This window comes from Bos indicus x Bos taurus, chromosome 12 (assembly GCF_003369695.1).
Source record: "Bos indicus x Bos taurus breed Angus x Brahman F1 hybrid chromosome 12, Bos_hybrid_MaternalHap_v2.0, whole genome shotgun sequence".
In the NCBI taxonomy this organism is placed as follows: domain Eukaryota; kingdom Metazoa; phylum Chordata; class Mammalia; order Artiodactyla; family Bovidae; genus Bos; species Bos indicus x Bos taurus.
Window position 1 is genome coordinate 74098981 of NC_040087.1, and position 26320 is coordinate 74125300.

The window sequence follows — 26320 nt, forward strand, 5'->3', positions numbered from 1 at the left end:
GTGAGTCAGGACCACGAAGGATTTTGAGCACAGAGATGAAAACTTCGAAAGATGACCTTTTCGAATGTTCCAGGTTGAATTGCATCCTTCCTCCACAGCCCCTCCCCCATCCCACCTCCCACCCCTGCCAAGTCCTGTGCTGATGTCCAGCCCCTCGTCTCTGAATGTGGCCATGTTTAGAGAGAGGGTCCTTATAGCTGTGACCTGGTGAAAGCAAGGTCATTGTGGTTTAGTTGCCAAGTCGTGTCTGATTCTTTGGACTTCAGCACGCCAGGCCTCCCTGTCCCTTACCATCTCCCAAAGTTTGCCCAAGTTCATGTCCATTGAATCAGTGAAACCATCCAACCATCTCATCCTCTGTCACCCTCTTCTCCTTCATTAGGTCATTAGGGTGGGGCTGTAATCCAACGCAACTAGTGTTCTTATTAAAAGGGGAAATTTGGACACAGAAATGTACCTACAGGAAAGAGTGCAAGAGACACAGGGAGAAGATGCCAAACCAAGGAGGGAAGCCTGGAACCTCCCCTTGAACCTTTTGGAGGAGCATGGCCCTGCTGACACCTTGGCTTCGGACTTCTAGCCTCTGGAACTGAGACAATCAATGTCTTTGGTGTGAGCTTCCCCACCAGAACTTTGTTAACGCAGCCCCCAGCACACTGGGTTTCCCTCATAACTCAGTTGGTAAAAGAATCCACCTGCAGTGCAGGAGACCCTGGTTCGATTCCTGGGTCAGGAAGATCTGCTGGAGAAGGGATAGGCTACCCACTCCAGTATTCTTGGGCTTTCCCTGTGGCTCAGCTGGCAAAGAATCTGCCTGCAATGGGGGAGACTTGGGTTGGGAAGATCCCCTGGAGAAGGGAAAGGCTACCCACTCCAGTATTCTGGCCTGGAGAATTCCGTGGACCGTGTAATCCATGGGGTCGTGAAGAGTCGGACAGGACTGAGTGACTTTCACTTTCGGCAAACTAGCATGGTGTCGGTGGGTGCAATGGGCTGGAGTGGGTAGAATATGGACTCTTGGAATGAAATACATGTGCCTCACAGGGGCTGGTGGCATGGGAAATGGTGGCAGAAGGAAGAGAGAGCAATGGAAAATGCCGTGGAGAGAGATGCTCTTGACTGAGGCCCTGGCAGGAGTATCAAGGTGTAAGCTACGGCCAGTAGGCAGCTCCTCGAGCTTTGTTGAGGGTTCCAATTGGGCAGGAGAAGGCCCGGGTTCCAACTAGTCCTGGCTTCAGCACCAGTGACCTCTGTGATCCTAGACCAGTCGTGTTCTCTCTCTAGCCCAGGGTCTCTACTGTAAAAGGAGGGGATCGCACTAGATCAGCTCAAGGATTCCAGATCCCAAGAATTTGTGTTTTATGATGCTAATTACACAAAGTTTTATGTTCAGATACAATAAAGACACATTTGTGTGTATATGTGAGTGAGCTTTATAACCAACCTGTTTCTAAAAGGAACCGGAGGAAACTTTCAGAATTGTTTTTAAAAGGGACAGCAGAGTAGAATATCAATTCAGAGGAAACGATCACGGGTCACCTGAGATGAACTCATTACTGGATTTGGACTTAAGCTTCAAGTTTCCTGGCAGTTGAGGCAACAAGAAAAAACATCTGCTCATTGTCTGATAAAAATCAGTGTAATGTGATTAGTTCTTGAGGAAAAGAACTAGATGATGCTGAGTGCTCAGCTATGATTACACTTTTAAATACTGCTGATTCAAGATGCATTAAGCCTTGCAAAAATCCATACTCTTTAATCCAATAATTTCACTTAACCTGAAGAAATAAAAACAGGGCAAAGAGGATGACTGTGTGAAAATGCTTGTCACAAAATTATTTATGAAAGTGCAAGACTGTAAGGAATCAAAATGAGAGAAATAGTTAAATTAATCGTACCTCCTTTCAGGGTATTATAATGCAGGCAACGAAAACAAGACTCCCCAGCAGCAGAAAGGAACAGACATGCTGATGACAGGCTCAGTGAGAATAATCAGGAGATGGAATGATTTGTTCACCAAGATTATAGTTATATTCCAATATGGAAAACATCAAAAAGCAGTCCTCAAACAGGAACAATTATGATAGAGTGGTGCTCTTAACAGTGATTTCCCACCACCATTGCCCAAATTTTAAATAATGTTTACAACTGAATTTAGAAGAACAAGTCACCTCACGTACTTAAGCTTTGCTTTCTAGATGTCCTATAAGGGATTTTAGTTTTTTCGTTCAAAAGAAAGGAAACGTTTTCAGAAATGCAAAAATAGCCAACTGAAATTGTATTGCTTGGGAAAAGCAATCGATTGGGAAAATGCTAATCGATTGGGAAAATGCTAATCGATTTCTTGAAATATCTTTTGGTGTTTTTTTAGAAATGATTCTTTTTTTAACAGGTGTGGATGTTACAGGTCACACAGAAGCTCTCGCTGTTGGCTTCTGAGGTTACTGGAAAGCTGGCGGAATTAAGCACATGCTGAGATGCTAGTAGGGAGCTGCTGCTGCTGCTAAGTCGCTTCAGTCGTGTCCGACTCTGTGCAGTCCCATAGACGGCAGCCCACCAGGCTGCCCTGTCCCTGGGATTCTCCAGGCAAGAACACTGGAGTGGGTTGCCATTTCCTTCTCCAAGTAGGGAGCTAGTGACGGATTAAAATCCAACAATCCTCCACCTATAGCACCTTCTTAGGCCCCCACACCTTGGTGAAGTCCCTTCCAGTGAGCTCCCAGGCACCAATATTCCTTATTTTGCATAACCTGCCCCCTTATTCACTACAAATCATTCTTCCCTGTGCTAGTCTTGATCTTGTTATTATTTCCTCGAAATAAAGAAAGGAGCTTCTACCTGGTACCGATTTGAATGAAAACAGCTAATTATGATCAAGAACTAGCTCTTAGTGTTGAATTGAAACCCTGAGAAGTTTTACATTTTCAAAATCCTATGGCATGTGTAAACAATCTAGAAATGAGTCATCGCGGGCAATAACCTGAAAAATTGATTCACAGAAGAAAATATAGGTGCATATGTCACCCGACAGTCCAGCCTTTTCAAAGCACTTCTAAACATAGAAGAAACAAAAACCAATCAAATGTAATAAATCGCATTAATAGAATGAAGACGGAAAAAATGCATCACTTCAGCTGATGCAAAAAAGCATTTGATAAAGTCCAACACCCTCTCATGATAAGTAAGTTTCTCTTCTACTTGCAACACTCCTCCCACACTTGAAGTCTCTTTCTTAGGTTCTTTTCCTAATTTCATGTTTTCCTCACTAGTTTCTGTCTGCTGTTTTCTTTTTACTCAAGCAGATCATTTCACACTGAAGTTTAAATGATTTTAAGGTTATTCTCATTGTAAAAGACCTAGGCCAGAAAAAAACAGGAAATACCTCCAAGAAATGAGTCTGTAGTAACAAGGCTTAGAGATTCAAAAGGCCCACGGAGGCTTGTTTGCATTGGTCTTGTTCACTCTAACACCACTGAGTTAAGAACTAAAATGTCACTAGCCCACAATTTACATTCATTTATTGCTTATCATTTACTACTTACAGGTTTTTGAAGAATTAAAATTCCTGTGTTAACACTGAAAATTTTTATCTGAGCTTCTGGGCTCATAATGTTTCTATTATCTGTTGAGGGAGAACACACCTTACAAAAGTTAACTATGAATTCAATGAACTATTGTATGTTTCCATCTGTATTTCATTGCTAACAACAGCATTGTATAACCTTGAAGACTGTAATACTATATTTACAAGCCACTGTTCACATGTTCTACAGGCAGTGTTTGGTAACACATGCTTCCATGTCCCCCTGGCCCAAACTCTTCCCACTCCCCAGGGGAGCACCCATGCTCTCTAGAGAGAAGCACAGATAATTTCAGAGTAAAGTTCAATCCAGAAAATGCTTAGAAGGAATTGCCTGTATATGTGCCAAAAAGAAGTAAATTCTCCCATACCTCGGGCTCGAAGTTCTAACGCTCCAGTGGCTCTTAGCATCCTGACATTTGCTAGGGTAAAGGAAGGTCCAGTGTGTTCACTTTAAATCCCCAAAATAGAAACTGAGCTGTCAATTTGATTATCCTGAGGCCGATTTTCCCTGCTTTCCTTCTTTTCCATTCATCTAGGTGCACTCCTGCCCTCACACCACAGGTTATTAGGTCCGGCACCTTCACAGAAAGCAGAGCAGGAGAATCTCGGCCAGTGTCCTCTTTGTGAGATACTCCTCAAAGTAAAAATTTTAAAAGTCTGATTGAGCAGCGGCTACAATACTTTGGCCACCTGATGCAAAGAGCCGACTCATTAGAAAAGATCCTGATGCTCGGAAGGATTGAGGGCAGGAGGAGAAGGGGGCGACAGAGGATGAGAAGGTTGGACGGCATCATCAAACTCAATGGACGTGAGTTTGAACAAACTCCGGGAGATAGTGAAGGACAGGGAAACCTGAGGTGCTGCAGTCCCTGGGGTTCCAAAGAGTCGGACGCGACTGAGAGACTGGACAACAACAACAATTGAACAGGAGGGTGAAACTGGGGAATAAGGCAAGGATTCCTTTATATTGTCAGGTGTAAAATGGCGTAAGTCTGACCAGGAGTTTGCCAGGCTCTGTCCTAAAGACCTTTCTCCCTTTGCTGTTCTTTGAGGTGCATCTGAGGTTGCTGGTGGATGATTTTATCCCCTCAGCACAGCTCCAAGAGGCAGGAAACAGCCTGATCCCTCCCAGCTGTCTGGATTTTAAGACTGAGAGGGAGGGTGGGGAGATTGCCACCCGTCTCCTTTCGAGGAACAGAGTGGGAGAGGTCCAGGGCCTGGCATGCTGGAGAGAGGGTCTCCACCCCGCCCCCACACACACACCCTCAGCCCTGCATACTTTAGCCTTCCTCGTTCTCCCAGCCTCTGGCCTGCTCCCTGGTCACAAGGGCAGTGCTAAATGGAGCTCTGTATGAGATCAGCAGTATTTAGCGATTGGAAGTCTGACATAATGCACTTTCTCATAATTTATTAAAGTTGCTAATACATTTGAAAAATATGTGAAGAACATGGAAAACCTTTGGGTAATATCGTCCAGTGCATTAACCCTCCATTGATTTTGCACCTCAATCAGAGTAAGAGCCAAAGTCCTGCTGAGGAGCCTGGTCACCCGGCTCTGGTTGCCTCGCCCTCCCCACCTCTCCCGTCTCAGTGACGGCTCTTCCAGTGGTGCGCTCTGCTCCAGCCACGCTGCCTCGGTTGCAGTTCTAGAACACTCTAGGTGCACTTCCGCCTGTGGACTGCTGCACTTCCTGTCTCCTCTTCCCAGAGTCCACCAGGCTTGTTCCCCTGCCTCTGTCAGGTCTCAGCTGGCCTCTGTTCTCTGAGACCTCCTCCCATCCCTCTTAACAAAAACTGCCGAGTTCCCCAGCCATGCACTTCCTGGCTCCCTTAGACTGGTTTTTCTCCATAGCTCTGATGCTCACTATGTACGGTATTGGCCAAAAAGTTCTTTTGGGTTAAGTTTTTGGCCAGCCCAATGTTTTACTTCTCTGTCTTCTTTAGTGCCTGTCTCCCCACCATTAAATGTAAGCTCCATAAGGGTAGGAACTTTTGCCTGTTTTTTTTCCTTATTCTCTGTCCAGTGCTGAGAACAGAGGAAAATGAAAGTTGCTCTGCTGCTGCTGCTAAGTCACTTCAGTCGTGTCCGACTCTGTGCGACCCCATAGATGGCAGCCCACCAGGCTCTCCCATCCCTGGGATTCTCCAGGCAAGAACACTGGAGTGGGTTGCCATTTCCTTCTCCAATGCATGAAAGTGAAAAGTGAAAGTGAAGTCGCTCAGTCATGCTGGACTCTTAGCGACCCCATGGACTGCAGCCCACCAGGCTCCTCCATCCATGGGATTTTCCAGGCAAGAGTACTGGAGCTCAGTTGTGCCCAACTCTTTGCGACCCCATGGACAGTACAGACCATGGAATTCTCCAGGCCAGAATACCGGAATGGGCAGCCATTCCCTTCTTCAGTGGATCTTCCCAACCCGGGAGTTGAACCCAGGTCTCCCACATTGCAGGCGGATTCTTTGCCCGATGAGCCACAAGGGAAGCCCGAGAACAGAGGAGATGCTCATGAAATACACAGTGAGTGAATGAATGTCTGAAAATGGTAGTGAATTCTGTCTAGGAACGTGATATACACATTAGTCTAACCTATAGATTGATATGGGCTTCCTCTGTGGCTCTAGTGGTAAAGAATCCTGCCTGCCAAAGCAGGAAACCTAAGAGATGTGAGTTTGATCCCTGGGTCACAAAGATCGCATGGAAGAGGGCATGGTAACAGACTCCAGTATTCTTGCCTGGAGAATCCCATGGATAGAGGAGACTGGCAGGCTACAGTCCAAGGGGTTACAAAGAGTCGGACACAACTGAAGTGACTTAGCACCACGCGCACATAGATTGATATATGCATAACCCACCCATGTATCTCCTGGACATCCAGGTGCCTCGCCTGCAGATTTTGCGGGCTTGTGCGTTCCCCAAACATGGGGGTCCCTGAGGCTGTTAGCGCTGCCTCCTTCTGCCCTAAGACCTGGAGATGTGCTGGCAGCAGCTGACTCGGGTCGTTCCCTTCAATTATTAATGTATTAAAATTCAACTATATTTTTTAAATGTATTCAATCACCTTAATTGGATTTGTAAGAATGCATGATTTATGAAACACTACATGGATCCTTTCAGGTACTATTACAATCAAATATTACTCATTACTACAGTTTCTTCCCTTTCTTCTCTTCATGTGTCTAGAGTTTCTTAAAGTTAGAAGCAATTTATTTTTCATCTTTTGTATCCACTTGGGCCTAGTACAGTACCATGCATAGCATAGGAATTAATCATTTATATTCTCAGAGCGTAGGGAGTTTTGGCAGAGCCAGGTTTGGGTAGGTTCAAACTTTGGATCTTCCCCTTACTCGCTGTGTGGCCTTGGAAAGGTAACCTTTCTGAGCCTTGGTTTCCACATCTGAAAAATGGGGATTAAAAATAAGATTTACCCCCAGCGACTTACAATAAACACTAACAGGATGTTCCTGAGAAACACTTAGCACCATACTTGGTGCATTGTGAACATTCAGTAGATACCACTTGTGTAAGGAGATGAACACGTGAAAGAAGCACAGTGATTAAGAGCAGTGGCTCAGGCATCACCCTGTTTAAATCCTGTTTCTTCCTCTTGCTCCTTTTATGACCTGGGACCAGACGGTTAAGCTACCAGCTCTAGGTTGTCCCATGCATCACAAGGAGATGTTAATAGTGCCTCCCTTTCTGATAGGTTTGCTGAGACAGTGCTGGTGTAGCACTTAGCACAGTACTAGCATGAATTTAATAATAAGTAGTCAATAATAATAATAATATCAGTATTGTACTCAATAAATGTTACCAAGTATTGCTACCCTATATATAGTTCTCTTAAAAAATAATAATAGTACTGGACTCTAATAATGGATGGATTCAGTTTACAAATAAACCTGACCAGCAATTGCTGGACTATGAAGAGCTTAAGTGTCCAACCAATAGTCATGTATGGATGTGAGAGTTGGACCATTCATTAAGAAGGCTGAGTGTTGAAGAATTGATGCTTTTGAATGTGGTGCTGGAGAAGACTTTTAAGAGTCCATTGGACAGTAAGGGATCAAACCAGTCAATCCTAAAGGAAATCAGCCCTGAATATTCATTCGAAGAGCTGATGCTGAAGCTTTGGCCACCTGATGCAGAGAGCTGACTCACTGGAAAAGACTCTAATGCTGGGAATGACTGAGGGCAGGAGGAGAAGGGGGAGACAGAGGATGAGATGGTTGGATGGCATCACTGACTTAATGGACATGAGTTTGAGCAAACTCCAGAGATGGTGAAGCAGAAGGAAGCCTGGCATGCTGCAGTCCACAGGGCGGCAAAGAGCTGGACACAACTAAGTGACTGAACAACAGCAAAGTGTCCACCCTGCTCAAGAATCCACAACAGGGAGCACTGGGGTCTGCTGAGGGACAGCACTCCTTCCACAGTCTTAAGGAGGAGAGGGAGCAATGTCATATTTCAGTGTTTGGCTGGATGATCTGACCAGAGGGGCTCCAGAGTCTGGGGTTAGTTCTGTCCGCTGGACCAAAGAGACGCTGACCGTGAGCCCCGGGGTGCAGTCTGCCCTCCTAGGTACATCCTGCGGAAATATTCAGCAGTAGGATATCTGGGGAAAATGGGCTGATTGTCCAATGAGGGTGCATGACAGTGAGGGCAAGTCCAGGTTGTTGGCTCTGTAGGTGGGTCTGTAGGTGGGCAGCAGCTGTCCCCCGGTGGGGCAGAGCTGGGCAGACCTCGTCCCTGCACCCCGTCCTCTTCCAAAATCGCCTGGTGCGTCCAAGTGCCTGTGGAGGTGGCCCTGCTTCGCAGGAACACATATCAACCTTTTCAAAAGCAACTTCAAAATGCTGGCCAAATTTACACATTTTCTTTGACTTCCCTCCTGCTTGACTGTGCGATCCTCCCCTCCTCCATCTGCCACCTTCGTGCAGTTTTAATATCAAGGACAATTTTTATCAAGTCTTTCTCTGTAATCAGGATATAAAAACGATCCCAACATTTCTCTTTGAAAATGGATCTTCAGAGACTCAGTAGGCCTTTATGCATGACTAATAAGTTCTTCAGTGAAACATTTTGTCTTTTACTAAAATAAATCTCTCCTCTTAAATCTTCCATGTGAAAAATCTGACAGCATTTAAGCCAACGAGTTTCATATGCAGAAAATCATTGTACTTGTTCAGGATTTGGGGGTTGTCGTGGTTTGTTTTTGGTCAGACAAGGGGATCTGGTTACCACAGTTCATGAAAAAAATCAGAATGCCCGTTCATAGACCAAATCCTTGTGTCAGAAGATAGCACTGTGTTTTCCTTGTATAGCCTCCAATCTCATGGAAAAAAAAAAAAAAAAAACATCATCTGGCATTTCTTATAGGTGACCGTATTTGCTTCAAGGGCTGCAGTAACAATCACCACAAGCCAGGTGACTCAGAACAATAGGAATTTATTCTGTCACAGTTTGGGAAGCTGGAAGTCTGAAAGGAGGTGTCAGCAGGGCCATGCTTCCTTTAAAGGTCAAGGGAAGGAGCTGTTTGAGGCCTCTCTTCCAGCTTCTGACAGCCTCTAATGTTCCTTGGGTTAGAGATGGCCATCTTTTCCCTGTGTCTCTTTACACTGTCTGTCCCTGTGTCTGAATTTCCCCTTTTTATAAGGACACCAGTCATGTTGGATTAAAGCCCACCTTGATGACCTCATCTTTATCTAATCACCTCTGTAAAGACTATCTCCAAATAAGGTCACATTCCAAGGAACTGGGACTTAAGACATCAACCTCTCCCTCCAGGAAGACCCAATTCAACCTCTACTAGTCGTCCAGTGTCATCTCCCTAATGTCTTTTATCATACAAGGTGCCCACACTGTTCTGAATGAATCTTTTCCTTGTTACCCCGTAGCTTCCCCCATGGACAGGAAGGGGCACATGTTTCAGTAACGGGGGCCTAGAATTTAGCCTGGTTGACTTTAACAACATGGCCTTGGAAAATGTCTTCAAATCTCTGGGAGCCTCATTTTCCGTCCCTTTAAATTGGAATAATATATTACGAGAATGTTGTGAAGCTGTAATAAGCTATTGTGCGTGAAGAATGCTTTTTAAGGTGTAATAGGAATGTTGTGCTGGATTTCGAGTTTCTTAAAAATGGCTCTTCAGAGGGGCAACAGCGCGGACTGCAGCGTGGCCTGGGTCAGGTGCCCTGGGTCAGGTGCCCTGGGTCAGGTGCCCTGGGTCAGGCGCCCTGGGTCAGGTGCCCTGGGTCAGGTGCCCAGCTCTGCCACTGACTCCTTGCAAGACTCTGGGATGTGGTTTCCCCCTCTCTGGGCCTCCCTTTTCTCCCATAAAGTGAGACTATTAACAGTCCCTCTGCTAAGCACTTGCATTGGAGGTTCGAGTGTGATTTACCGAAAGCACTCAGAAACTGCTGGTACATGATACGTGCACTATTATATAAGTCTTAGCTATTTTTATGGAGGGTAGGATCGCATCTCAGTACCCTGTGTGCAGTTCCATCCCCGTTTCTGGCCGTGAGCAGAGGCAACTGCAGCGTTTGCTGAATGAAGGAAGGAAAGGAGACCCTCAGCTCCTGCCTTCAGGAGACCCTCACGTCCGCTCTGTCATGTGTCTCAGCTGACCCTCCCCTAAGTGGCCAGGCCCACCCCCCACCCCCATCCCATGTTTCCTGAATGAAGTGCAGTTTCCTCCTGCGGCCGCTCAGTTTGCAGGTCAGTCCCCAGGCAGCAGGTAATCCACACCAGCCTGAAGAGGAATGTGCTTCTCTGTGTTACTAAAAATGAATGTACCCTGAAAAGGACACTCTACCCTTCCCTGTCCTTCCAGTGCTTCTTCTCCTGATTGGCCCTGTTTTCCTGGTTGTTTTCCCCTCATCCTCCCTTTCCTGCCCACTCCTTCCCAATGCTCCATCCATACCTTAACTCTCCCTTCTCCCACCTCCTCCTGGAAGCCTTCCCAGCTTGACACCAACAGTCCATTACTCTGGCTTGTCACAAATATATTTATAATCAGGCGTGACATGCAAAGTATTTTAACATAAACACCTCCCAGGACAGTGACCAATCAGAATGCCCCAGAGCTGGGTCAGGGAGGCCCCCACCCTGCTGTGTCAGATTCAACTCTTTGATTCCTGAGATTCAGGAGGGAGCTGGTAGGATCTGGAGGAAGGGACTAGAATGACCAGAGAAGTGGGGAAGACACCTGACACTTGACAGGCTTGGGACTGTGGCTCTTTCTGCAGAGAGACAGAGGTATACCACCAAATGCCAACCTTTAGGTCTGAGTGACTACCTGTGTCCAAATTCCAGGAGATTCCCTCGTGTGGTTTCCATTCAGACTGAGAGAGAATCTACAGTAGCAGAAGGTGTATAATAAAGTTTGCGTCTTTGGCTAGATTTCACTTACTTGGAAAATGACCAGTTTCTGATAATACTTTTCAACTGACGATAATGAAAAATCATAGCCTGTGTCTCCTAAGCGTGTCCTTTGTTTTGGGTGCTGTGTGAAAGCCTTTATCAGGCTTCAGGAATTTGACCCCCACAGAGCGGTGGTGAGTTAGTCTGATGGTGGTGGTTTAGTCGCTAAGTCATGTCTGACTCTTGTGACCCCCATGGTTGTAGCCTTCCAGGCTCCTCTGTCCATGGGATTCTCCAGGCAAAAATACTGGAGTGGCTTGCCATTTCCTTCTCCAGGGGATCTTCCCAACCCAGGGATTGAACCTGGGTCTCCTGCATTGCAGGCAGACTCTTTACCAACTGAACTCCAGAGAAGTCCCTGTGAGTTAGTCTGGCTTGTTTTCATTTTCCAAATTGCCAACCCTTAATCCCCTCCCCCACCTCCCTCTACATATATCCAACTAGATAATCCGATAAAGATCTTAGTCTCAACATGATCTGTCCCTTCCTCAAGGGTCATCCCAGCCCCTGAACTAGGCAGAGTTTCCCACAGTGTGTTTACAGCACCTTGAATCCCACCCCCCGCCCCCACCATCATGGCATTGCTCACTCTGTGTTCCAGCTGCCCATTTAATATTTACAGGGCTCGGCAGGTGATGGGGCTCAAGAAGATTTGCTGGCTCAAAGACAGGAGAAGTCATTTGACAGGATGCACTGAGTGCCTACCATGCGAGGGTCCCTGTATGGAGAGGTATAAGACATAGACCAGGGGACTTCCCTGGAGGGTCCCTGGAGGCCAGTGGTTACGACTTGGCCTTCCAGTGCAGCGGGTGCAGTTCAATCCCTGGTTTGATTAAGATTTCATATGCTTTGTGGCCAAAAAAGCAAAACAAGAAAGAGAAGCAATATTGTAACAAATTCAATAAAGACTTTACAAATGGTCCACAAAAATAAAAAAGACATGGATGAGGAAGGCCTGCTCTCTCCCACAGGAAACATCCTAATGTTGTGACATTAACAATTTCATGGAGCCTCTGTTTCTCCCATGGCCATGGCCATGCACGCATGGATGAATATGATGTCAGAAAACTAGACGCTATGAAGTCAAACAGTAACTAGACTAGTTCTGTATTATGTCCATACATCATCACCATCCACGCTGACTAATGTTCCTCTGTGACTCAGAAGACATCGATCTTCTAGCTAAATAAAATAGTTTTCGAATGAAGCATCTGATGCCTGGAAATTAGTTTCCTTACATAACTGGAAAAATGGAGGGACTGTTTTTGGTCTCACTAATTTCTCTTACCTGGCACATTTTCAGTTACTACTTAAAGTTAACAAGACAGAGAATCCTTACCAGTTAAGACAGAGCTTGGCCCCAGCATCAAATCGACGAACAGCTCTTTCCAATTCTAAAACACAGGAGTATGAAAATTTAAACTGCCCAGGCTCAAGGGCAGAGAAAAGGATAGAAATCTAGGAGAAAACCAGTGAAAAAGGCTTCTTCACATAATTGGAGAATCAAGGGAAGGAGACACGCTCAGTACATTTTAAAGCATATATATAAATAGTTATCTTGAGGCTTAACGTTAATAAATTAATTGATTAATTAAATTTCTCAGGCAGCCAAATTCATTTTTAGAAAAAGATTGAAACATGCTTTGAAATGGAAAACTACAAACAATTCACCGTCTTTGCCTCTCCTCCCCACTTAATGAATTTTTATGTTTCGTCTATTTAAAATGGTCACAAATTAGGTCTTTTTTTTTTTTGAATTATTTATTTATTTGATCTATTTGGCTGTGCTGGGTCTTGTTGCGGCATGTGGGATCTAGTTCCCTGACCAGGCATAGAACCCAGGCCCCTGCGTGGGGAGCGTGGAGTCTTAGCTCCGGGACCACCAGGAGGTCCCCACAGACTAGGTCTTAACCACACAGCAGTGCTTGAAGGAACGGGGCAGTCACCTTGGCATGACTATAAGGAATCACAGATCTGCTCCCGGAGTACTGGCTGCCCTAAATGCAGATCGAGAGAGGGCCGACTCCAAGCATTTGCAGCTCCCTGTAAGGAAGAGAAAGCACCAGCCTTGGGGAAGAGCACTCGACCTCCGCTCCATAGTCCGGGGGAGGCAGAGGAATGATGTACTGTGTCTTCTCATATGGTTTTCTGGGGAGAAATGCAAACTAAACCACAGCTCTCATTGTGACCTGTGCCATGCATCTGCACAACCTGATTCATGTTTTTCCTTATCCTCTCCTAAATTCACTGCTCAGCAGTAGAGAATCTGGTAAAGAATGCAGGCGATGCAGGTTCAATCCCTGGGTCGGAAAGATTCCCCTGGAGAAGGAAATGGCAACCCACTCCAGTATTCTTGCCTGGAGAATCCATGGACAGAGGAGCCTGGTGGGCTACTGTCCATAGGATCACAAAGAGTTGGACATGACTGAAGTGACTTAGCATTCAAGAAAACAGCACACAGACTCACAGTTGTGCAGTGATTGGTGTGGGTAAAATCGAAGGTATTGCTAACTGCCTGTCAGCATGCCTGATTTTCCTTAGTTTATGCATCTGGCTGCCTCTCCAGTCTTCTTTTATAACATCCTACGTTTCCTCCATCCCTTGGAAGCAAAAGAGAAAAACACACCCTAGAAAAGTTTGTAAACATTCCCTTTTTATCTGTCTTTAATAATGGGGCCTCCCTGATAGCTCAGTTGGTAAGGAATCCACCTGCAATGTCAGAGACCTGGGTTTGATCCCTGGGTTGGGAAGATCCCCTGGAGAAGGGAAAGGCTACCCACTCCAGTATTCTGGCCTGGAGAATTCCATGGACTAAGTCCATGGGATTGCAAAAAGTTGGACACGATGGAGTGACTTTCACTTTCAATCAGTATAATATTTTATGTTATTTGCCAAAAGAGTATAGCATACATAGACTATAAAAGATGAATTATAATATAAATTGGACTAAATTTCTAATAAGCAGAAAGTTCTTATTATAAATTCAACCATAATATTGATGAGATGGGCAATTGTTCATTTTGATGAGACTTCTGGTTATCATTTGCTTGTAGTCATTCCCTGAATCTATAATTTCCTCTAATTCTGATGCCCTTATGTGGCTTGTATTTTATTTGGTGTATTATGTAGTTGGAGCTAATGATACAAGGAGCTCATGTAGTTCAATTAGTTTATTTAAATTCAAAAGAAGCCTGAAAGCCTAATCTGTCACTTGCCTTAGAGCAGAGCTATTTCAGTCTCGTAGTTAATGTTAGAAATTAAGCCCCGATGTAAATAACCATTTTATTCCCCTACGCTTTGTCTTGCCCATATCTTTCTGGAAATGTGCTGGAGAAGGAAGAGAAGGTTCAGGCCAAATGTTAAACTCAACCTTTGCTCCTGACTTAGGCCCAGAAAAATGATGAACCCATAGAAATCTGCTTGAACCAAGGCCTTTGTTTTTTTCCAAAAACTTTTGAGAGATTTTGAAACTGGGAAACTGAGTCAGTGAGCATCTGATACACCTAGCCAGTTTAGTCACTGAGAAAATATCTGCTAAGCAACTTGGGTTTCCCAGGTGATTCACCAGTAAACAATTTGCTTGCCAATACAGGAGACGTGGGTTCAATCCCTGGGTCGAGAAGATCCCCTGGAGAAGGAAATGGCAACCCACTCCAGCATTCTTGCCTGGGAATCCCATGAACAGAGGAGCCTGGTGGGCTACAGCCCACGGGGGTCACAAAGAGTCAAACACAACTGAGCACAGCTAAGCAGCTTACATCACAGGGACCTAAGCAGTGGCCCCTTTGATTGAATTTTCTAGTTTCAAGCTGTGTACACTGTAGGTACTTAATCAATCCTCCAATTGATTTTGACTCAGTTTGCCATTTCTGCTGATGTGCTCCATGCCTGGGCTGTCATATGGACTTCTCACAATTCTCAGAACTTATTGGGACTGTTGCCAACGTAAGTCTCTGGTGTCCCTTTTTACTATAACTTCTTTATGTGGCCTTCTCCTTTTACCAGATTAGGAACATTCCACAGGGAAATAGATATAGAATTGACAACATGTAGCAAATTATGGTTGTTTGTAGAGCAACTGCAGCTGTTTCTCAAGCTCTCACAAACACTCAAAGGGGTTCAGATATGGAAACATGATCACGCCTCCATTTGACAGATGAGAAAACTGAGGCACAGACTATTATATATTATGTGTAAAATTCAGTTTAACCATCTTGGGAGGAAGCCACAACCAGAACTGGGGATTTTCCCACTATGATGCATAGCTGCTTTAAACTAGAGTAGTCATGCCATGTTAATCAGCCCTGACAAGTTTCAGCAGGAAAGATATTAAAGAAAATCAGATCTGAGGTTCTTCTAAAGCAAGAAAGAGAGAGAAGAAGAGTTGGCACTGATTGTGAGAACAAGAATAATAAAAGCGTTAAAGAGCTTGGTAGAGAGGCCGGAGCGAAGCACCATGATAGAAAGACTGAACTAGTATCAGAAAGGTGGTTTTTTAATACCAAGTATTTTATCTGCTCTGCAGAGAAGGTGTTAGTAATAATGATGAGAAGGATAATAATAATAAAAACTTACAGAGGGCTTACTATGTGCCAGGAACTGTCCTGGCATGTACACTGTATATGCATTAAATGTTAATCCTTCCCCAAGTCTAGGAAGTGGGAACTCTTGTTATCCCCATTTTACAGATGTGGCAACTGGAGACCACAAGGTCCCATGGAAAGAACAGCAGAGCTGGATTTTGAGCCCACATAGTCCAGGTCCAATATTTCGCAGGTGGCTAAGTGGTAAAGAATTTGCCCGCCACTGCAGGAGATTCAAGTTCGATCCCTGGGTTGGGAAGATCTCCTGGAGGAGGGCATGGCAACCCACTCCAGTATTCTTGCCTGGAGAATCCCATGGACAGAGGAGCCTGGTGGGCTACAGTCCGTGGGGTGGCAAAGAGTTGGACATGGCTGAGCTACTGAGCACACAAAAAAGTTCAGGTCCAGGGACTGTTCCCTTTACCCCTAGTGCAAACTGCCTCTCCAGGAACGAGTCCAAGACAGAGCCGGCTTCAGAAACATGGCTCCAGGGCAAGAGGATCTGCCACCACCTCAGGATTTTGCTAAATTGGTTTCCGTCATGTGGAAGGTGAGGGAATCTGAGAGGTTCTTCCCTGACTTCCACAGGATCTCAAGCAGGCCCCTGGACTCTGAATGTCCCCACAGGCCACTTGGGAGTGCTCACTGTCTGCCCCTAATCTTGAAGTGACGTGAAGTGAAGTGGCTCAGTCATGTTTGACTCTTTGCAACCCCATGGACTGTAGCCTACCAGGCTCCTCCGTCCTTGGAATTTTCCAGGCAAGAATACTGAAATGGGTTGCCATTTGCTTCTCTAGGGCTTCTTCCCAACCCAGGGATTGAACCCGGGTCTCCTGCACTGCAGGCAGATGCTCTACTGTCTGAGCCACCAGGGAAGCCCCCAGTCTTAGCGTCGGATTCTCCCTTCCACAGCCTGGCCGGCTCCCTTGAAAACGCCATCACGTGCTGAAAGCAATGAGCAGCCAAGACCCAACTGGAAAAGGTGAAATTCAGTGGATCAGGCTGTGACCCTGGCCCTCAATTGGAATTATCTCCCAAAGGGGCCTTTTTAGAGTCTGCTGATCAACAGCATGGCTCACACTAAGAAACAATTTCAAATTATCCTGAGTGATACCGCAGGGGTCTATTGTCAGTGTGAACTGTAGATCATATAAAATCCATTGCTTTTCCCATGGAAAACTAATGGGATATAGTTTTCTGTTAGTAATCCCTATGGGCACAACTCCTACTGTTAATCCCTGTAACAATCTCCTAATTAATCTGTTTTCTTTTTTGCTTCCATATTTTAACTGACTTTTTCAATTAAGAGCATACGAGGAAAAGATTCTGAAACTTACTTGTTTTTAAATAAGCAATTAGAAAACCTCCTTTTCCAATTATGCTTTTTCTTTCTCGCACCAACCTGATTCTGAAATCTTTTCTCAGCCAAAGCCGCATTTATTCTCTCCCACGTCGTGTCATATAATGACCATGTAATTCTGAGAGCTCAGATCTGTTGTTCTGCCAAGTACATGTTATAGTTATTTAACATTTTTCCTCTCGTCCTGTTGAGAATCAACATGGGTATTCTGTATTAGAATCTTTCATGGTTGCTTATTTTAATAAACTTAATTCAGCTTGAAATTCTTACTTGCTTCTAGCCATTCTCCCTAAACTGAATTTTCCTGGAGTAGAGAGTATTTTTGGAGGTGGAATGAAATGTACAAAAATCCTATGTAAACTATATCCCAATTCTGTTATTGTTTTTAAATAAATGGATTCCAAACGATATAAACCATTATATTAGATATAAAAATCTAATAATCGGGATAAGATTTTATTGTTGCTGTTGTTGTTCAGTCGCTAAGTCGTATCTGACTCTTTTGTGACCCCATATCCCTCCAGGCTGCTCTGTCCATGGGATTTACCAGGCAAGAATACTGGAGCAGGTTGCCATTTCCTTCTCTAGGGGATCTTCCCGATCCAGGGATCAAACCTGCATCTCCTGCCTTGATTGGCAGGCAAATTCTTTACTGCCGAGCCACCAGGGAAGCCCAGGATTTTATACATAGCATAAAACTTAAATCTGATGTGGCTTTTCTCCTGTTTCAAAACTTTCAGTGCAATCAAGGTCATAGCCCTTAACTTGACACCCAAAGTTCGTTGTTATCTGGTTCTAGTCAACTTCTTCCTGTTTTCTCTCTTAACATCCTCTCCACTGCAGCCCACACCGAGTTCTGTGATCCAGCCTTGAGAAACTTCATGAAGGTCCCAGATGGTTCAGCCCCCTAGCACATCCTCTTCCTCTTTCTCTCATGTTGGATTCTCCCCCTCCACACACACATGCACACACACACACACACACACACACGCACGCACGCACATGCACACACACTTCAGCCCCCACTCCCTTGCCAAGCTCCTTCTCATCCTTCAGGTCTCCGTTTAAATACGTCACTTCTTCAGAGCCCTCGCTTGCCACCCGTCTCCATTCTAACGCTCTCCCTCCTCCTTCTCTCAGCCTTCTCCAGAACCCGCTCCATGATTTGTAATTAAACATTTGTCTGTGTCGCTGTTTAGCTAGTATCTGTCTTCAACACTAGATTGCAGGCTTCCGGAAAGGAGGCAGCAGAGCCTATGTTTTCTCATCTTTTAGTTCGCAAGCCCTTCACTCAGCACCTGACATAGAGCAATAAATATTTGTGGAATGAAGGAAGGAATGAGACCCTAACCTGGAAATATATATACCACAAACAAACGTGAATGTGATTCCAGAACACCTGTCGTTTCTGTAGTTGGTGGGTCCCCGCCTGGAGCGAGTAGAGTCCTCTGGGCTACCATCTCCACATTAGACCCAGACATGGGACCATCGGCCTGGACTCCTCCAGGGCTCCTGTTTTCCATTTCTAGAAGGTTCTTCACAAGGAATCTGGGGTGGCGCCCCCCTACTCCATCCCACAGAAGAAGCTGTGCCAGTCCTCTTCTCCAGGGACTGGGCCCTACCTCTCTTATCTCTCCGCAAACAGTCTTTAACCAGAAGAGGAAGAGTTAAAATAAAACAAGAAACAATCCTGGCAGTCACAGGAAGACTTTGCCAAGACATTTTTCATCTTTATTTCTTGGACCAAAATTGAGAGACACTATTTTTGACAGTTTTGTTTTGTTTCGCAGTGATATACAAAGATGCTTTACATTTCTGCTCACTGCCCCCTCTCCCACTCGGCTATGACAACTTGCTTTGATAATCAGCAGTTTTTGTGTGATGATGCATGTCCTGACAAATCTTACTCCTTAACTAAAACTTCTTACAAGTTGTTTACGGTGTCAAATAGCTTGTTATATTTTGACAGTAGCTTTTCCTTTAGGACTTACAGAGTCCTGTAGGATCCCTTCCTAAAATTCTGCTGCCTGGAGTTTTCCTAATGTTGAATTTGTGTGCCTCAGACATCCATGCTATGGTACCCTTCAAAATATTGATATTAATATTAGATCGAACTGATTCAGGGCCCTCTTTTCAAATATGGGTTCTTGCAGAAATATCCTATAGAATTGAAAATAACCTTAAATGTAAGATACTTAAATAAGTATAATTAAGTAACCTTTATCATGCTTTCAAATGAAAAGTTACTCTATAGAAGAACCAAAAAGCCAATCAAAATGTAACGAAATCTGTAGTTTTGCACTTACTGTAAAGAAGTGAAAAGGTTTTAGTCACTCAGTTGTGTCTGACTCTTTGCGACCGTATGGACTTTAGCCTGCAGGCTCTCTGTCCATGGAATTCTGCAGGCAAGAATATTGGAGTGGGTTGCCATTCCTTTCTCCAGGAGATCTTCCCGACCCAGGGATCAAACCTGGGTCTTTCGCATTGCAGGCAGATTCTTTACCATCTGAGCCACCAGGGGCTATAAAGAGAATGATAGACAAGTATTTTTTCTTTCTTTGGTAATACTGACAACACTTCCTCAGTGCTTACTACCTGACAAGTATTTCTCTGTACCTTTTATCTGTATTATTAATAACTCATCTAATCCTACACCAGCCCTTAGAGGAAAATACAGTAATTATTTTCATTGTACAGGTGAAAACATGATACACAAGAAGTTCAAGTAACTTGCTCAAAGTTACAAAGGTAGCAAAAAGCAGAGCCAACTTATGTGCCCAGGTTTTTGCCTTCAGAGCCTGGGGGCTTAACCACTTCTCTTGCCCCCTTCCAATAGACAGAGCCAGGCAAATGAGCTTTTTCCACTCCCAAATCTTCATATATATTCTACTCTATTTTAAATCGTGTTAAGTAGCCTATCATTCTGCAAAGGATAATGCTAGATCTTTACCCTCCCTGGATGTTACCTATTGCTAATAAATAGGTTGACATAGTGATGTAACTGAGCCAGGTAAATGTTGCTTTAGAATCCGGCCCTGCTGCTGCTGCTAAGTCGCTTCAGTCGTGTCCAACTCTGTGCGACCCCATAGAGGACAGCCCACCAGGCTCCCCCGTCCCTGGAATTCTCCAGGCAAGAACACTGGAGTGGGTTGCCATTTCCTTCTACAGAATCCGGCCCTACCACCCACCAATTATACAACCTTTGGAAAGTTTCTTGATCTTTCTGAGCCCATTAAGTGTTTCGTAACAGTGATCATTACAGCTGTTATAAGGAGAAAATGAGATGACCCTGTATAAACTGTCTGGCACTTGGGTAATCGATAATATTCCTCACTCCAAGCATATAAGTAAGAACGGTAGGAAATTGTATTAATTCTCATGGAAAAGAAGGTTCCATCAATAAATTACTAATTCAGTGTTGTAAATCATGTTCCATTCCCTGGAAATAGTTTGTACAGTTCCCTTAAGAGTCCCAGTTGTATCAAGAGATAAGAGCATTTACAAGAAAATCGTGTTTTTCCAGGCTAATCAAAATTTTTGCCTGCAGCTACAAAGCATTACATTAGGAGTGATGTGGTCGTTTAGTCGCTAAATCTTGGCCAACTCTTTGCGAACCCGTGGACTATAGCCTGTCAGGCTCCTCTCTCCGTGGAATTTCCCAGGCAAGAGTACTGGAGTGGGTTGCCATTTCCTTCTCCAGGGGATCTCTCCAACCCAGGAATCAAACCCGCGTCTCCTGCACATGTCTTCTGCATTGAAGGTGGATTCTTTACCACTAAACCATCGGGGAAGCCCCTTACATTAGAAGACTAGTGATCAAATCGACCATTATATGAACGAGCAAAATATAGTAGCCAAACTGGTAGACATCAGACTGTATCACAAATTCTGACTCTGTTCTATGGAACTCTGCTTTCGCAAATCCCCTCATGAGGCCCAATGTATGTTTGTGCATGTAAGCCCATACGTACATCTTGTATACCTGAGCCTTTCTGGGTGTCATCTCCCTAGTGAACTGACTGTGTTTAAAGAGAGTTTGAATTGAGGTTGTCTGGGCGCAACTTACCTTTTTTACAAGAAACACCACTCTGTTTAGTCCTCCGCCACCCCTACTAATGGGCAGTGGCTACATCCTGTATCCCATGACCACCTCCCACCATAGATGAAGTGAATGTATTTGGATGCCTGAGATAAGGCAGCCAATCCAAAGGCTGGCCACACACCTCTGTTGAAGGAGCTGGCCTAATCTGAATGTGTTCTTGGAGATTTGATTGTAGCAAACCCCGAGACTAAGGCCATTGTCAAGGGAGGACAGAAAGAGAAGTAAAATAAGAGATGCCTGAGGCAAATTGGCAGGGCCGGAGGGACCCCAGGATATCATAAAACAATGAGTAAAGCAGAGTTACGATTAAATCTTCATCTTTAAATTCTACGGAGAGAAGTAGATGGAGAGATGCCAAGACTGCTTTGATTCGGATTATTTTCAATTGCGGGTCCAGTTTGCCTGTATTTTTACGTTAGACCTTCCAATACTGGACCCAGGTTGTCTATTTCAGGAACTTCCCTGGTGGTCCGGTGGATAAGAATCTACCTTCCAATGCAAGGACCATGGGTTCAATCCCTAGTCTGGTAACTAAGATCCCCCATGCCCCGGGGTAACTAAGCCTATGAGCTGCAAAGTTAAGCCCATGCAGAAGACCCAGGACAGCCAAAACAAACAAACAAAAAGTGTCTATTGCATACATTAGATACCCGGATGGAGCATCCACAGTATGAACTTGAGCCTAGAGACACGCCGACCTTGCCCATGGGTGTAGAATTACTTTAGCAGTAATGTGACCCATTCCTTCTGGGGTCCCTGTACCTGCCTCAGTGTCCTCCCTGCAGAGGGTGGCACAGTTTCTCATGTTGCAAACACTAGGGCCTCAGGACAGCACGGACTGATGAGCTCAGACCACCAGGACTAGACCAGGATCTCTGTCTGCCCTTCTGCACTGCAGCGCTGGGAGATTCACACTTGGGAAGGAGCCCGCGCTGCCAAACGCACAGCTAAAACAAGCGGGAGGCAGAGTGAGAACTCCAGATGTTTAGAATTAGGATGACTATAAACAAATTTGTGTCTCCAGATCCACCCAGCTCGCTTTTTAAAATTACTTTTATATCTGGTAAACAAGCTCATATTCTCTTTTCTTGGTTGCAAATAGACTAATTCTTCAGGGAATGACAATTCTCGTGCTGGTTAGCACAGTTCGTTATTCTTTCTCCAGAAATTGCATCATTCACACATCAAGATGATTCTTTCAATCGGTAGTTTGGAAAAGGTGGGAATTCAGTATAAACATTAATTACCATTTGCAGTCACTCTTCAAAGACCGACTTTAGGCACACCTGTCACCTAATTAATTTTATTTTTCACTGTGCCAACTTGAACGTCCCAGCGTTACTTTCGTTGTACACACTTCATGACATCAAAACCTGACATTAAATGTTATATAACTGTCATGGGAGCTGGGCAGGGACATGGGTGGCCGCGTTCATGTAGCAAGCTGATCTGTTGCAGGTGATCATCTGAGTTCACCTGTGCATCAGTTACTAAGAAATGCCCACTCCTAGACTAATACTCCTTCCATCACTCAAATCAGGGATGTCTTCAGCCAACCTGGAGCACACATTTCAAGAAATCAGATAGTGCTGATTACTATCCCCACAGCATAAATGTGGCACATAATTATTCACATATTGTCATCGTTCCAGCATGCACATCTACCAAGTTCAAAGCTTCCTTTTGGTAAGGCAGAATAAATATGCTCCTCTGATCACCCTCCACACTGCCTGGAAGGGTCGACGACTCTGCAGTCACGTTTCCTTAGGGTCTTTTGTCAGAGTTAAAATCCATTCAGAACAACAGTAACATCTCAGGAAGCTTCTCTGTTCAACAGGTTTGAGCAAGGTTGATGATCAGCTAATGCCCAATCCGCTTCTTGTGTGTTCCAACTCTGATGTATATTCTAACACATCTGTGCTCGCACACACACAGATACACACCTTCGCGTAGATGAAGTGATTGTGAAACGGTTGACAAAGAGTTGAAAGCTACTTCTAACTGTGCTAAAACTAAAACTCTTTTTTTCTCCCCCAGGGCCGTTGTTCAAGAGAGAACTGCAAGTATCTTCACCCTCCCACACACTTAAAAACTCAACTAGAAATTAATGGGAGGAACAATTTGATCCAGCAAAAAACTGCAGCAGCCATGCTTGCCCAGCAGATGCAATTTATGTTTCCAGGAACCCCACTCCATCCCGTGGTGAGTACACTGAAGCTAACGAGGACGGGCTTGCTGATGAAAGTGTCCGTACGGGCAATGTACCAACGGTTGACCTAAAATGGCCTCTCTCTACTTTGTCTCTTTCACTACAATTAAAGCAAAAAGCTTTGAAGCTAAATAGATGCTGAAAAGAGGGTCTTTAGATTATCCAAATGGGAAAAAAAAAATGCATGAGGAAACTCTAGGCAAAGGCAATTTCTAATCGATACCCGGTAAATCTGTGTCACTCCAGCTCTTTCTCACCAGTCACCTCCATATTTGAGCTATCTTAGAAGGGAAATAGTTCTCCATTGAGCATGTGAATCGATGATCTATGTAAAGAGGAGATTTTGATGCCTAAAACATGTTTAGCAATGCAACAGATTATTTCGTTTCAATGGTATCATTTTAAGGAAGGGAAAAAATGAAACCAGAGAAGTTAATGGATTTACCCAATGTCCTGCAGTTAATCGGTTGTAGAGCTGGGCCTAGACCTCAGACATCTTGACCAGGGCGCTTTCTGCTGTCTCCTCTACTCCCCACCACCACCCCCCGGACCTGAAGGAAGCCTGAACCAGGGTGCCTCAGCCACCCACATCTCCTGTCTCAGAGGCCTGCAGAGGGTGTGGCATCCGTGGTGAGGACCGCAAGATTAAATGCCAAGGGAGTTCAGTCTATGAATATGTATTGTGTAATATTTCTCCCTGACTTCAGTGTTTGAAAGTATTTCCTTAAAGGTCTGGAAATTGCTTTAGGAATGAGGTCCTGAGGGAAAGGAGTGCATTTTTTTTTTTTTTTTTGCCTTTAGTGAAGTTTGTTCACATTTATAAATTATTTGTCAAAAACAAGCTAATTTAAAAAAAAAAGCAGTGAGTGAAATTTGCTCTTTTTAAAAAAAAAATACATACATAAAAGACGATTGTTTAAAAATCAGTCTTTATTGTATGAAAATTCTATTGTTACTGAAAGCTGCTAAATGAAAAAAGGATAGCTACCAGGGATTTGTATTTTCTTATTGTGTGTCTGTGAGATGAGATGGGGAGGTGGGGGCGGTCCAGGAAGAGGGGAGAGGATCTGGGTAGATGGTTGGCAGTTCTGCTCGTCTCCAGGTTTCTACCCAACAGTAGTGAGTGGCACCAAGTGGCCAGGAACCAGCTCTGCCCAGAGTGAAAAAGTGCAGGTGCCGGTGTGGAGGACCCTCAGATAAATAAGCTACAGTCTTATAGGTGTAGACAGACTCAGGGGAAAGGCAAAGCAAGGTTCAGGCCCAGGGAACTGGATTTCAGATGAGGCAGGAAAGGCTGCTTGGAGGAAGTCCCAAATAAGTACATCTTAGGGCTTCCCTGGTTTGCCCAGCAGTAAAGAATCTCTCTGCCAATGCAGGAGACGCAGGTTCGATCCCTGGGTCGGGAAGATCCCGTGGAGAAGAAAATGGAAACCCACTCCTGTAATCTCGCCTGGAGAAATCCCATGGACAGAGGAGCCTGGCGGGCTACAGTCCAAGGGGTTGCAAAGAGTCAGACACGACCAAGCAACTAAGCACACACATAGGCATTTAAGTGGATCTATTTAAAACCACTCATAAGTATATTTTATGGTTTCTTTGTTGATACACACATATAAATTATTTTATTAAATTACCTAAATGCTAAAATAATTTATACATATTAAATAATGTCTCTGGGAATAAATTGAGAACCACCTAGGTCAACATAGTCGCAGTGCATTATATCTCAACTGATTTTAATCATGTACTTCTTATTTATTTAGAATCTGTAAGGATTGACCCTGGTACTCAATAATGACCTGTTAATAAGAAATTCCATTCATGTTCTAAACTGTTAATTGAATTTTCTTTGAAAGTTATGTTTCTGTACTGTCTCATATATTAATTAGAGGACAATAATCACGATTGCTCTATGAGAAAGAAGTATTACATTTAAATGTTTTAAGAGAGGTTTTTAAATCACAAGAAAAATTGGGATGCAAAAATGTAATAAACTTAAAAGTCATTGACTCTACAAACAAGTAATTTCAGAGTCACAGGAATGAATTAGTGACAGAAGAATAGGTCCTAGAACCTTCCAAGGAAATAGGGTCTATTGCTGATGTGATTGAGTTGGGCGTCTTGAGATGGGGACATTCTCCAGGATTAAATGCAATCACAGGCATCCTTATAAGAGAGGCAGAGGGAGAGTTAACACACATACAGAAGAGGAGGAAGGCAATGTGCTCATGGAGGCCGAGACGGGAGTGATGGGGCCGCAAACCAAGGAACGCCAGCAGCCACCAGGAGATGGAAGAGTCAAGGGCCCGATTCTTCTTCTCTGGAGCCTCCAGAGGGAACACAGTCTTGTCAGAACCTTGATTTTGTCCCAGTGCAACTGGTTTTAGACTTATGGCCTCTGGAACTCTGAAAGAAGAAATGCGTGTTGTGTAAGCCACCAGGAGGTGGGAATCTGTTAGACCAGCCTCGGGAAACTAATACATGCAGAAATTGCTCAAGACAAAGAAATTGCTAAACAGAGTCACAAGTTCCACTCTATTTTTAGGTTTCCTTCTAGGGTAAGCTTCTCTAAAGAGCTCCGGATGGTTTTTTCACACCCTTTATCTTCCATCTGCCCTGAAATCTCTCATCTGCTGAAATCTCTCACCAGTGACCTCCATATTGCTAAACAGGTAGTCACTGACTCTTGCATTGTTCTTTCGACCTCTTGGTAGCAGGCAGTCAATCTCTCCTTAGTAGCACGTGGCCCATCTCCCTTGCAGAGCACCCCTTCCTCTCTGGGACGCACCCCTTCCTCTCTGATCACGCCTTCCTCCACTGTCTTCTTTGCCCGTTCTTTTCCTCTATTCTATTCAGGCTTCCCTGGTAGCTCAGTTGATAAAGAATCCACCTGCAATGCAGGAGACCCCGGTTTGATTTCTGGGGTTGGGAAGATCTGCTGGAGAAGGGATAGGCTACCCATTCCAGTATTCTTGGGCTTCTCTTGCAGCTCAGCTGGTAAAGAATCTGCCTGCCAAAAAAAAAAAAAAAAGAATCTGCCTGCCAAGTTCAAGGAGACCA

The 26320-nt window shown here is 44.5% G+C and overlaps 1 protein-coding gene across 12 annotated transcripts in view; it reads left to right on the forward strand.

The window, feature by feature from the left end:
- The window catches only part of MBNL2 (muscleblind like splicing regulator 2), a 161784-nt gene that overhangs the window by 83248 nt on the left and 52216 nt on the right, over positions 1 to 26320 (forward strand). For all 12 annotated transcript variants that reach the window (XM_027557852.1, XM_027557853.1, XM_027557842.1 and 9 more), the window contains one exon: positions 23089 to 23253. In XM_027557852.1, coding sequence (XP_027413653.1) covers positions 23089 to 23253 — 165 coding nt within the window. The remainder of the gene's footprint in view (positions 1 to 23088; positions 23254 to 26320) is intronic.